At 45.3% G+C, this 13,177-nt stretch overlaps 2 protein-coding genes across 4 annotated transcripts in view; both read right to left on the reverse strand.

The window, feature by feature from the left end:
• The window catches only part of LOC135899658 (protein dispatched homolog 1-like), a 35,286-nt gene that overhangs the window by 21,479 nt on the left and 630 nt on the right, over positions 1-13,177 (reverse strand). For 2 of the 3 annotated variants that reach the window (XM_065428983.1, XM_065428970.1), the window contains exons 2-5: positions 9,848-10,088; positions 4,547-4,791; positions 2,011-2,394; positions 355-607 (exon numbers count right to left, since the gene is read on the reverse strand). In XM_065428983.1, the coding sequence (XP_065285055.1) occupies positions 355-607; positions 2,011-2,394; positions 4,547-4,791; positions 9,848-10,076 (1,111 nt within the window). In that variant the 5' untranslated portion in view covers positions 10,077-10,088. The remainder of the gene's footprint in view (positions 1-354; positions 608-2,010; positions 2,395-4,546; positions 4,792-9,847; positions 10,089-13,177) is intronic. The other variant, XM_065428978.2, reaches the window with a different exon arrangement.
• Positions 12,150-13,177, reverse strand: part of LOC135900056 (uncharacterized) — a 34,551-nt gene continuing 33,523 nt past the window's right edge. The window contains exon 15 of the mRNA XM_065429493.1: positions 12,150-12,165. Within this exon, the coding sequence (XP_065285565.1) occupies positions 12,150-12,165 (16 nt within the window). The remainder of the gene's footprint in view (positions 12,166-13,177) is intronic.

The following is a 13,177-nucleotide window of genomic DNA, read 5'->3' on the forward strand; positions in this document are numbered from 1 at the left end:
TACATTTGACAACGTCAAGCAAATTTTCAAATCAGCAACTTCTGCGTCACACAGAAATTTCAAAAACGGGGAGGGGGGGCATGTACCTAGAATGCCCCCCCCCCCCCCCCCATCTTGGCTATGCTCCTGCAGTACTTGAAATTGCTATGGGAAAAATTAGTTTATTTGCAAGAGGTGTCTAATGATGGCAATTGCACAAGCGGGCTGCCAAAGTTCATTACACTCTCGTTTTCTAATCAAAATAGAGTTGCTAGAAACATTCTAATACAGCAACACTGCGTATGCGCTGGCATTCTCTCTTTTGAAACGAGTACATCTAGTGCCTACCGATGGCATCACAGCGTCCGAGCTCACCTATGGCGATCGTAAGGGTGAGGATGTTCATGAAGGGGAAGAAGGAGATGCGGAAGACTGTGGTGTAGAGGAAGTAGGCCGTGCCCAGAGAGAAGATGACGGCCAGGCACGTGACGGCCGTCACCAGGAACGACTGCGTGTAGGCCCACATGGCTGCCAGCACCGTCACGCCTGCCAGGGCCACGTACACCGTGTCGTGAAGCAGGTACTCGTCGAAGAGGGCGTGCTTCAGCCCCAGTTCCATGCCCACAACCTGCAGAGAGATGCAGCCTTCTCTCAGGTAAGCTGCGTGCGAGATGTGGCAGCTCCCTTGAGCTGCAAGGCACTCTTAATGTTGAAGCAGCGCTGCTAGTCCATTGCATGCAACGAATGTGCTCTTAGTTTCCCTCTGCAATTGTGGCCTGAGCAAGAAACTATGCTGGTTGTCTAGCTGAGCTAACCCGGATCAAGTTAAGGAAAAAAAGCACTGAAAGCAGCTATACATTGTTAAAGAGCTTCTGGAGTAGTTTACAGTATTTTTTGTACCTATTAAAATAGTAATTACACCTGACACAATGTCAATGTGAAGTTTGCACAGCATGTTTGGAAACATCACTTTCAATTGTTTTTGACACATTACCTTTTGTGCAGATATTCTTTCTGGATTTACAGCTGCGTTTGATACAGCTGGTTTTGTCTACACAAATGGCTTTGCCTCTTATTATTATTATTTTTTAACTTGTTCCCATGCTAGATGGGGCACCACAGTGTACTAGTTGCCTTTCAGAGTGGGTGCATGATAGCCTAGTCCACAAAGAAAGCTATAGCAATGAGCCCATCACTTAAATTAGAGGCCACAGGTGTGGGTGTGGTGGTCGAAACAAAATTTAATTTCACTGCATCGACAGTTGAAAGCTCGAAATCTGTTTTCTGCGTCCATCCGTTCATGCATCCGTCCGTTCATTCCCCTTTTATGTAACGCTGTCTTCAACGGGCCACCATCATTGTCACGTCATTCCTGTCAGGACATTTCTTCATTCCTGTCAGGACATTTCTTCATCCTCAGAGTTGCCCTTGCCTTGTAAAGGAGAAACACAGGACTTTTTACTACCACTGACACTCAGATTGAAGTCATGCTCCTGTGGCAAGGTGTATTCGGGAACCTGAAACACTCGCTGCTGAGCTGTAGCATGACATTCGCACTGGGTAAATTACACAAGGCTTTGTGCGCCGTGCAGAATCAGAAGTGATGGCATCTGTGCACGTATTCCTCAGGTAACAGTGTGGCGGGTGAAGATGAAGCATACATTTCAATGAGCTTGCGCCTGAGAAGGTGGCAGTGTCCACTGCGACAGCCTTTCTACTTTTGTAGTAAAGGAATTCAGAGCCCGAGGAGTTACTGCAGCACGCAGACCCCTTTTTCGTATGATGTTCTACGTCGTGAAAGCTTTTGTGGTTAGTAATACAGGCAGACAAAGGCAAAGAAACTAATACAGCATGCATCAAGCCACCGGCCTTCTCAGTTCGCCCTTGCATGTGCAGTAGAGCACGTGACCTCCAAAACAGGACACCACGCCTGATGCATGGGCTACACATGTGGCATCACACCAAGGGCTGCACAGCTGTGTCCGCGGTGTGAACATAAGTGCATGATAACAAATACCGGCAAGTCGTTACCTGAGTTACGTCATCCTCTAGTTGGCCGTACTCCTCGAGGTCCTTGAAGTAGGGCATAGCCGCGGTACTCTGGGCTATAGGAAGGAACACACTCGTGTAGGACAGGTGTGGCTTGTGGACGAGCTTGCCCGGACCAGACGCCGAGTCGTTCCGTTGGCTGCCGCCGTCCCAGTGACCGATCAACTCGTCGCCGTCGTCGTCCCCCCGGCCCGCGACCGGGGCGAGGAAGTCGACGTCGGCCAAATAGTGGAGGATGGTGTACACTGCGTTGTACTCGATGCACTCGGCGGGTACTCCGCGGCACAGCGGGGCCCCCGAGGCACAGTCGTGGCTCAACTTCATGCTGTGGTAGTGGGGCGCACAGGCCTCCAGCCTTTTGAGAACCTGCATTACAATCCCACATTGTGCTGACCTACCGGATGAGCAAGAAAATAAGGGGTACCAAAGGGCTTGATTTTTTTTAGTTACAACCACAAGCCGACAGACAACGAAGCTAGGGAAAGCACGGAGGATATTTACTGTTCCTTCTTTTCTTTTTGTAACTGAAGTGTAGAAATATAAGGAAAAGCGAAATAAACTGGATGCAAAGATAGTTTGCTCACGTCTTCAGTATGATGGATGCGACTCTCTACCATTGCATTACAGCTATGGTTGTCCTCCCATAGGCTTTCTTGAGGGTTTACTAATGTGTACCACAGGGAGTGTTTATGCTTATGCATCACAGGAGTGTCACATGCTTATGCTCATTTATTTATTCACACTTTATTTTTTTTTGGCGGTTGCATATGTTACGACAGACATATATTGGACTTGGATAATATTGGTACATCTTGCTTTCTTGTTTTTTATGTGGAACAGTCACATTTCTTTGTTTTCATCATTCAGCAGGACAGTGTCGAAGCAGCTACATGCTTGACATGACCGTAGCGTGGAATTTCATATGACATTCAAATTTGAAGCCTCCTTACATATTTTTTTTTTAAAATCAGTTCTTGAGTGAATCAATATTTAGGCCGCAGGTGAGGAGGCACTTGCCCCTTTCAGATGCTTCATGCGTTTAAAGCACGATGATTCGTTCTGAATTTCCCACCTGGAATTTTTAAGTAGACTCCGAGGTCAAAACCTCTACAACTGATGCCACAAGCGAAATGATGCAGTACCACCTAAATAATAGTAGTACCATTTGCAGTACTACTATTAAAGCACTTGGCAATTGTGAATACTGTGAGCTACTGTGTAAAATATGGGGCATTGTCATTGCAACGTTGCAGTTGGCACTGACATTGCCAATGCTTTCGACATTGTTTTCAATGCAAAAACCTTATTCATAGCGTATTCTCTATTGTGGGTATTTGGTATGCTTGAGGCTTATCATCATCACTGCCATGCAAACCTCTTTGTGCTGTTGAACGTTGGTTTGATGAGCATCACAACGAATAATCACTTGCGAAAGCACAGCCATCTTGTCAAGAACAATTCCTATGCGATGCACATAATCTAATCCACATACAGGACACCTATTGCCCATTATGGCCTCCGAAATACATGGACAGATGCCGCTGCCCTCAGAGTTTGTATGCAGTGCAGTACCTTGCCCAAATTTCCCAGCACTGTCATTGGGTGATAGCGCTTTGGTTAGCGCGCTCGTCTCACAAATTCGCATTGGTTCACTAACATGGGCTCAAATTCCAGCAGAGCCTGTTGGGGAAAAGTTTTTATTTTTCTTCATACTGTGGTGATGACAATGCCGGAGATGATGATGTTGCTTGAAGACAACGAAAATATTTTTGTTGTGTGTCATTGGTGATGACAACAGTCATCGCCAGGGTAATAGAATGGACGGGTGGATAAGGCAAACCCAATTTCGGGCTCTTAACTAACATTGCCCTAAAATATTGTTGTACTACCCTTGATTCTCCCAATGGGTGAATCATCGCAGCACCAAATTTCATTTCAGCAATATTTATATAAGACCCTGTGCCCCAAGCTACCTTGCTCTTGTTCCTTGTACGCTCACACATTTTCATTAGAATCAAGTGACAGTGTATTACGTATCAAAACTATAACATGAATGTTAAAGACACTGTAATATGAAGTTCTGGATTGATTTCAGTGCTCTGGAGCTCTTTTAATGCAAACGTAAAGACACCCAAAGCGTGGCACACAAACATTTTTGCATTTGGTCTCTATCGAAATGCAGTCGCTGCACTAGGGAATCGAACCAACGACCTCGCGATCAACAGCATAATGCCAAGAGGGTAGAAAGTGTGGCTCGTTGGTGATGCATGATTTGACATACAGCGCAGAAGCACGAGATGAACAAGAACAGATGCTGCTTGCAAGTCAGCGCCGCACCCGTCTTCTCCCATCGGTCCAGTGTTCCTGGGCTGCATGTCTAATCAAGCCGAGTGGCAGATCCAGTGAGGCACCATTGTGGGAGTGCGCCTTTAGAGCAAGCAGCTGAACAAAGAAGTCACTGGCTTGCCACGAGGGCTCGAGGTTGCGGGTCCTGCCAATGCCGTTTAAAAAGACAAACCTCCTGGACATCGGTCGCCGTGATGTCCAGGCACGAAGACCGGTTGTGGAGCAGCGCAACGAAGTGCGGGATGGACCAGGAAGTGCAGCAGCGGCGTGGGCTGACCCGCTCGCAGATGGATCGCAGGCTGGCGGGGCGTCGCAGCACATCCAGGTCAGTCCGACAGATGGAGCGTAGGGCCTCCAGGGTGAACAGGTTCGTTCCGGGAACCTTTGGGCCAAAGACCACGTGGCCGTGGCTTCGAGCTGGAGCACACGGGAGAGTTAGCTGGACGACCTCTTTGCTGAACTAGTTCGCCCACGTGTAGTACAGGCATAATTGTGCAAAGTAAGACAATCACATAAAAAGAAGAACAGGATTGGCGCTACTCCAGGGCTCTGCTACATTGGCACTTTCAAATGCTCGTATTTTTTTTCCAGGTCTTCCCTGACCATATATTTATTGTATTTTCCTGGCAGTCTAGGACACTGGCAGTCTGGCCACAACAAAGAAATCCCGGTTCTTAACTTCGCAAGTCTCTATGACAGCTTATCATTTTCAACAAATACTCCAAGAAAGCTGTAAAGCAGTTGAGATGCATTTGACTAAATCGTGTTTCATGATATTCCAACGGCCCGCCCACCGAGGCTCGCACTCACAAAACCAGCAAGAGGTACACATTTTTTATTTGCGGATTGTGTAGGATCAGTAGAAAACTTCGCCTCCTTCTCACATATACGCCACTAACTCCGCAACAACTAAACCATGTTCATTGCCCAGCGCAAAGTAGCAACATAACAGAGAGCCTAGCAATCTGCAATGAATGCAAAAATGTGGTGATGTCCTGTTCTCACGTTACCACCTTTTGTGTCATGATGTTATGGCACACATATTTCATGAAGAAACAAAACCAAAAAGTGGCTAACAGAAAAGCTATTACAGTAAATTATTTAGCGTTCCCTGAGACTCACTTGTATTTCTTATAAGGTTACAAGGCCCGAGGCCTTCATTTATTGCAAAAATATGAAAAAATCAAAATGTCATGTCAGTATACTCCTCCAAACAATCAGATTATTTGAAACTCTCTCTCGTACGCGTGTAGGGAGAAAATAACTGCACAAACTAAAATGACATAAAAAGAAGACAAGGACATGTGAACAAGAGAGAGCCTCATTGAATTGGGTGCTTTAATGAGGCCTTCTCCAGTAGGTTTAAAGGCAGGTTTACAAGATGCGGGGGCTAGCACTTTTCATCCCAGGTCACTGCCATGAGTGGAAAGCGAAAGATGGCCAGCAGAAACAATTAATCTGAGGGCAAAAATTTAAAAAAACACCGCTTAATCAAAGTCAACAGAGGCATTTGAAGTTAAGCTAGACTATTTTAGAAATACATCGCAGTAAAAAAAAAAATACTTCCATGCATTCAGCAGAAACAGAGTTATCGGCAATCAAAGATTGCTTTTCATTCCCTTCACAGTGTTCCTTCTCTTCCTTCAATGTCTTGCACTGTGAAGGCTACGGTGGAGTGGGGGAGTGGCCACAATGCTCCGCCTACTGAACATCACCGCGGTGTGCAGTTTCCACTTGATTTTGGATACTGACAGAGACGCCAGTACTTCCGATTTTGCCGCCTACGACGTGCGAACACATTCGTCCTCAGCGAGCCGCAGCGAACTCGGTGAGCGGGCTCCTTGTAGCACCCCATGGCGGCCATATTATCCATGCTGCATAGCAGACTGCAGCTACATGCAAGTGTGGTGCGTATGCACAGCGTTTCTATTGTGTGCAACAGGGCTTGAGTGTGTGCCCGAGCTCATATGCTCCAGTCTAGCTGTATTGTGTGGTGCGGACTGGCTCTGTCCTGCACCAGCCTGACCAATGAATAGCCAAGCCCAACTTGCACATTTTGAAGCACTATCAATAGCTCAATTTGAAGCGATGCCTGCCAAGGTGTCTAGCTAGAAGCAGCAGCCAGGAGTGAGCGCACACTGGAAAGCCAATGTCTGATCTGACCTTAATTTTCGTGTGGTCATAGGCTAGCTGGGTGTTAAAAACTAGTCGAAATTAGTGAGACCATACAGCTATGACAACGATAAGAAGGGTGGCCAAAGCTTAAGTCCTATGCAGGCAGCCGCGGCTGAGTGTGAGCAGACGTTAGTCGACTTCTTCCGGAATTGTGTAATGCTTTTCTAGCTTAAAAAGCTGATTTTCACTCAATTCAGACTGTTTATTAAACTGCATCAATAAATATACATTGTAACAGTAGGAAGAAGTGGGCTGATCCAAAAGCACTTCTCAATTGATGTCAGCCATCGGCCAGCAGCAGCTGTCTATAGGAATCTTCTATATGAGGACATATGCAAGCAGCTGGCCCCTTTGAAGTGGCTGAGGAGAAAACCTCATTTGAAAAAATAATGTTTGAGAAATACTTATGCGACTTCCCACTCTGCTTGTTAGATCCATTGGCTCAGATGTTCACAACAGTGTATGCTATCTATGCTACATTTTTTCACCAAGCCTGAGAGGTGGTTCAGGACCCTTTCAAAATTAATTTGCAAAAAAAGCTGCACAGGTCTCAGTCACACTCTTTTGGTACCCATGACCTAATTAAGTTCTCAGTATAAGTTTAGCAGCTGAACTGCTGGCTGTTTTGCACTGAAGTTTTACACAAATGTAATGTATTACAGTGCATTCAGACTTACTGTGTTAGCACACATAGCTTGTTTGTTTCATTCAGAATAAATACAAAGCATGCGCCACCAGCGATGATGCCAGCAAAATAAATGTAATTTCTCTGCAACAAAACAATTGGCCCCATCAGTCACACCTACGGTGAAATGTGCCTTTCACTATAGCAGCGATGGATGGTGCCATTAATACGTTAAAACAAACTGAAACTTTCTTTAGTGGTGTGACCTCATACTATGCATGTTTTGTTACGTCTCGTTTAGTGGGGGGCAGAACACTGGAGTTATGTTAAGTGGAGGTTAACTGCATTTATCAAGCACTGGGGTACAAGAACAGCTGTGGTTACATAGCAGTAGGAATCCAGAGTGTGTAGATGAAAGTGCCGAGGAGCCTGAGGGTCAAATGCAACTGGATATTTCGTCTGCTCGAAGTTTACAAAACAGATGGAGGAAGCAGAGGATTCAGAAGGCGCGCTCAGGCAGCGTAAAACATCGCAGGGGATGGCAGCATCACCTCTCGAGCCTTCTTGTAGCAACGCAAACTTCAGACTTATCATAAACAAAACGGGCAAGTAATGCTCGTTTTAACATTAACATTAACATTTAATATTAACAGAACCCACCATGATATGAGCGGAAATCTGAGCGGAAATCAGCAAGCAGTTTCTCCACAAGAAGTCTACCTAGCGATACTAATTATGCAAAACCCGGTACAATGGCGTTGCCATTAAGCAAAAAGATCCGACATCCGGGGAGACAGGACAGAGCGCTGCTCTTCCACTCAACTGCTCACTATCAACCAAACTGCACAAGTTGATAATCAGTGCACCATCTTATCTCATTTCTTCTACTGTCTTCTTTGCAATGGAAAATAGCACTATGTAAAACCAACCAACCCACGAGCAGAGGTGCCAACTCTAGGGAAATTTCCCTAGACAGGAATTTTAAACCTTGTTTAGGGAAATAAAGAAATTTGTTCAAATCTAGGGAAATTTAGTGCTAGGACATTGAAACTGCTAAACCACTTATGTGACAGAATGTTTTTATTAGAGACATCTCAAACTCCCTTCGCATTAGCATGTGAAGTATGACTTGACCATAGAGCTGTGCAATGAACACATCTTACCAAGCAAACAAGAGGGCATAGATGGCCTGGGTAAAAAAGTGCTGCTAGTACGATTTTGACATTGTTATCTTTAGCAGGGCAGGCGACGTCTGCCAACTGAATTAAATATTTATCTGTAAACTGCAAAACATTAAACGAAGCAGGAGGGACACATCTAGGTATAACCAGGCACATATACCTAACACCTAGCATGACAATGTGGTCATGGCGTTGAACAGTCAATTATGAATGCACAAACTCAAATTTGCCTGGAACCTCCCATAGGCAGAGACACCTTGAGCAGAGCCCGAACGCTGATGTGTTTGGGCGAGTTTTGCTCTGTAGCAAACATAAAGATCAGTTGCATATTTTTGGGCTTTGCTGTGAATGACGAGCAAGTGCGTAAATGTGGTGGTGCTAAGTCGTACACAGCGTGCAAAAAAAAGGAAAAAAAAAATTATCATTTATATCTTTTACACTGCTGTCGTGCAGTGGCATACTGTTTTGCCACTCTTACATCTGTAAGGCAGGTCCGGTGCCAATTTTACAATTCGATTAAGGTTCTGTGTAACCTTGGCACATCGCTCTAGGTGCAAAACAATTTAGGACAACAACAAAGTATACACATGCTGACGTCTTCTGTGAATATGGCTTGCTTCAACTAAGAGGCCACATTAGCCCAACTTGCACTGCGACATCACATCAGGTTGAGCCCAGTGACTTCATTATTTGAATCTTTCAAATGAGCATAGAAATAAATTTAAACTATAGAACTTGCAGTCATTTGCATGATACAAACAAACACATATCATTACAGAAATCAAATTCACGAAGTGAACAAGTGCATCTCGCACAAATCTAGGGACACCTAGGGAAATTTCCTAAGTTGGGGGAAAACTGGCTTTGGAGGTGGGCAGTACTGCCCAAGGGTACACTCGCCCTCAAAATATTATGGGGCACACAAGTGTGTGGTGGCACTTCGGGGAGTGGCAGATCAGTTGCCACAGCTACATATTGAAGTAAACCTGTGCAGCTGCTGTGATGCCTGGAGACTTATCGATACGTGCCGTCGGCTACAATGTGTGGGTGCGTTGGAATCCGGAGTTGGTGGAGTCGATGACGCAGTGTACGTATTGGGTTCGAGGTCGTGAAACCGCCATCCCGTTGCATGCGGCACACTAATGCAAGGCTGGCTTGCCATGCTAGCGACATGCTACTGAAAGCAAATTTCACTTCAGCGCAGCAAAATGCAGGCTTGGCGGGCCCAAACAATGTAGCAGGACATACGAAGCCAAGGCTGCAGGCATCACTGTGCCTGCATAGGTTTGCTTCAAAGCAAGGTTGCGCTGGTGTGCTGGTGCTTTGCGGAGTAGGGCCACGTGCTCTCAAGCTGTGCAATATTTTGTGGACAACTGTACATGCTCAGTATAAAATGAATTTCGTTAAGATCTGTACACCTTAAGAAAAGGTCACTTGAATTGCCCTTTTAATGACAGAAACATTAAGTCAGCTGTGAAAAGGGGTGTCTTACATGGATCACTGCAGAAGTAGCGTGTCCTTTCACGGTTCCTAGGAGCGCCCTCCCCTCGACGCTTCCACATGGGACCAAGCTTTCGCCGTGGCTTTCCCGGCTCTGACCGCGCGTCTTGTGGGTCTTTCTTGCGTTTGCGACCCTTGGAGGTTGGTGGACTTTGAACAAGCCGACCATATGACCCTTCCTCTTCATCAGCTGGGGGGACTTCTGGCTGACTTTCATTCATTGGGGTTCCCTGCTGTGAGGCGAGGAAGAAAGAAGGAAGAAAGATTAATGGGGATCAACATTTCACATCTTGAAGGGGCAATGCAAGATGACAGAGACAGAAGGCTTCAAGATGTCTAACCAGTACCAACGTGCCCAAATGTTGATTCTTCTACAGAACATTTCACAACTTAGGCTGTTAGCGAGACATTGTGTTGATAAGAAATGTACGGAGGTAGGTATTAGGTGCATTTCTCTAGGCAGCTAGTACTAATCAAATTTATCCGTCTTCATCACAGACTCTTTCATTTTGCCCTATGTGACAGCCAGCTCATTGAACCGGTACGCCGAGGCCCTCGCATGAGTTATCCCGACACTGTGATCCGATCACGTGCCCGCTCTACCACATTTCTGTGGTCTTTCTTTGTGTGCACAGCATGGGACTTGAATGACCTTCAAAACAATATAGCATGGCACTAATTGAATATCTCCCACTCTTCAAAATTGCAGTCGGGGAAGCCCACCTATCTCTATCGTAAACATCAGTGCCATTGCTTCCACCCCTTTTATGCTTGCCACTCAAGTAATCTCTCCCTGATGGGACCCTTGATGTGTTATCAATAAAACGAAATAAAAATTATGGGGTTAGGTGAGCTGCAGCAACACACAGGCCACGAGAGAAGCTCTAGCTAAGGGATTGAGGATTAATTCTGACGATTCAAAGAACTACAGATTCATTTTTATCACCAAGGGATCATCGAAGTGTCCCCAAACCTAAGCAGAAAAACTATTTTTGCATTTTGCCCCATCAGAATGCGGCCACTGTGGCCCAGGACCAAACCTGCGGCTTTGTTCTCTGCGGTGGGACACCACAGCTACTGAGCCACCGTGGAAAGTTAGGCAGCTACTCTGTGCTGGGGAACATGGAGGAGCATGACGTGCGAGAATGATGATAAAGGGTAAGGGAAGCATATGGTGGGAAAGCCAATGCTTAGAGTCCAAACATGTGCTCTTCAAGAAATTAGGCAAGGCACCAAAACAGCATGAACTAGTGAGACAAAGCAAGAACACAAATGACAAGACACTTTGTGATTTGTGTTCTTGCTTTTCCCCATTCCTTCGTGCTGTTTCAACTCTGATATGTGCCAGCTAGCCCGCGTCATTGATGCAATTGTTCATTACGTTAGGCCTAGACGGTCTGGCAAATGGATTTACCATCCTACGAAGAGCCCAAAATAATGTGCTCTGACAACGGTTCATTGCCAAGACAGTAACGAGCAGCAGTGGACAATTATTGAGGGGACTCGTCAGAATCATAAAGAAGGCCTCATCACCATGAGGCCTAGTTTGCATTGCATCACCATGACTAGTTTGCATTGATTAGACCACTGTCAGAACAAACTATTTTTTGAATGAAGGCGTCATAAGCCATCTCAGTAGAGGGCAAGGAAGGCACTGCTACATTTCTTAAACAAACCTGCAAAAGCGGCTTTATCTTTAATTGGTGTTCATTATGTTGCACATGATCCTGTGCAGTTGTAGTGTGCAGGGATCGTTAGTGACTGTTGATTGCGTCTCTTTGCCCTCTGATTCTCTCTCTCTACTTCTCATCTTTCTACCTATCCCCTAGTGCAGGGTAGCAAACCGGATTTTCTGTTCTGATAATCATTCCTGCCTTTCTTCGTTCCATTTTTCTATTTCCCTGCTCTAATAGACTACTGTTCATCTGCTCTAATCCTTACATGACCAGTCCCACTCCACTAGTTATTTTGATGTCGTCTAGAACAGCACCTAGCTAATCCTGTTTGTTCTTTAATCCAAAGTGCCAGTCAGGAAGGCCTTCATGACTCTTTATATAACATTAGCCATTTATTGCTTCATCACTTATAGCAGAGTCCTCAATTCCTCCTCATCTGTTATCCTGTAAGTTCCAGACCCCCCAGGATAGCCCCTATAGAATTAATGCACAGGTAGTACACTTTTCTCTTTGCAACGATAACCAATTATGCATGACTTGATAGTGCTACCCGCTATATGCATTCGGACAAATCAGTGATTTCCTTATTGTGATCTAGGTCTCCTGTAACTACTTGGCCTAGATGAAGGTACTCCTGAAAACCATGAATACCCAATTGAACATAGAATCTGTATACTTGTTTTAACGTATGCAGATCTTTTAGGCTTTTGTCATTCACTCCAATTGAAGACTGTCAGGTGTCAGTATTGCCACGGCACAAAGGTGGCGCAGAAGCTCAATAGAGGATGGCATGCCAAGTTGCCGGCCGTACAGATAAAATCTTGTCATTGAATGCCACGCAGTCAAAATAGTTCACAATGTTCAAGTAAAATTAATCGCGATCGAGCCTGCGATGATCAGCTACACATCATGACGCTGCACTCACGATTGCGTGCTTTCCCTGTCACGTGATGCAGTTTCCTTGGGTGAAATCAGAGAGCTTTAGAAACACGCAGTGAGCCCGTACTTGCGCGTATTCAAAGCACAGCCTTGCGTCCTTGCCACGCCTTTTGCGTTCTTTTGTACGCCAAGCGGTCTGCGTCCCCTAACTTTGGGTGTGCAAAACCTAAAGCTCCCTAACCTTTCAACTCTCATTCGCACTGACACTACTTACAGGGTCAAACAAGCAGCTTCTAGTGATATCTTCACAATCGCACATCTGCACACTTACACATCACCTAACAACCAAACAGCATCTCACAGCTAGCAGGCAGTTTTTGGCATACCTTAAGATAACAGGGAGCTTTGGAAATGGAGGACCTGTGGCGAGGGGATGCTATTAACAGTGCATACAAAATAACACAAAGACAGTACAAAATAAACACTAAAAGAGCAGTTAAAGTATGCTAAGCCAGCAAAAAAATGCAGAAATGGAAGACTGGCAGCAACACTATCCTAGGCTCCAAGACACAATTTTTATCGTACCCTTTCGCAGGTAATTACGCTTGCTATAGAAAAATCGTAACTATGTTCATTCAAAATTCGAAGTTGTAAGAAACTTGTACAAAATAAAGCAGCTAAAATGAGCGGAAGTACAGATATATCAGTGACATTACACTGGTGTTGTTAGCATTGCAGTTTTGTCACCAAAATCTGGAGGGGACATA

Source organism: Dermacentor albipictus, chromosome 10 (assembly GCF_038994185.2).
Source record: "Dermacentor albipictus isolate Rhodes 1998 colony chromosome 10, USDA_Dalb.pri_finalv2, whole genome shotgun sequence".
Lineage (NCBI taxonomy): Eukaryota > Metazoa > Arthropoda > Arachnida > Ixodida > Ixodidae > Dermacentor > Dermacentor albipictus.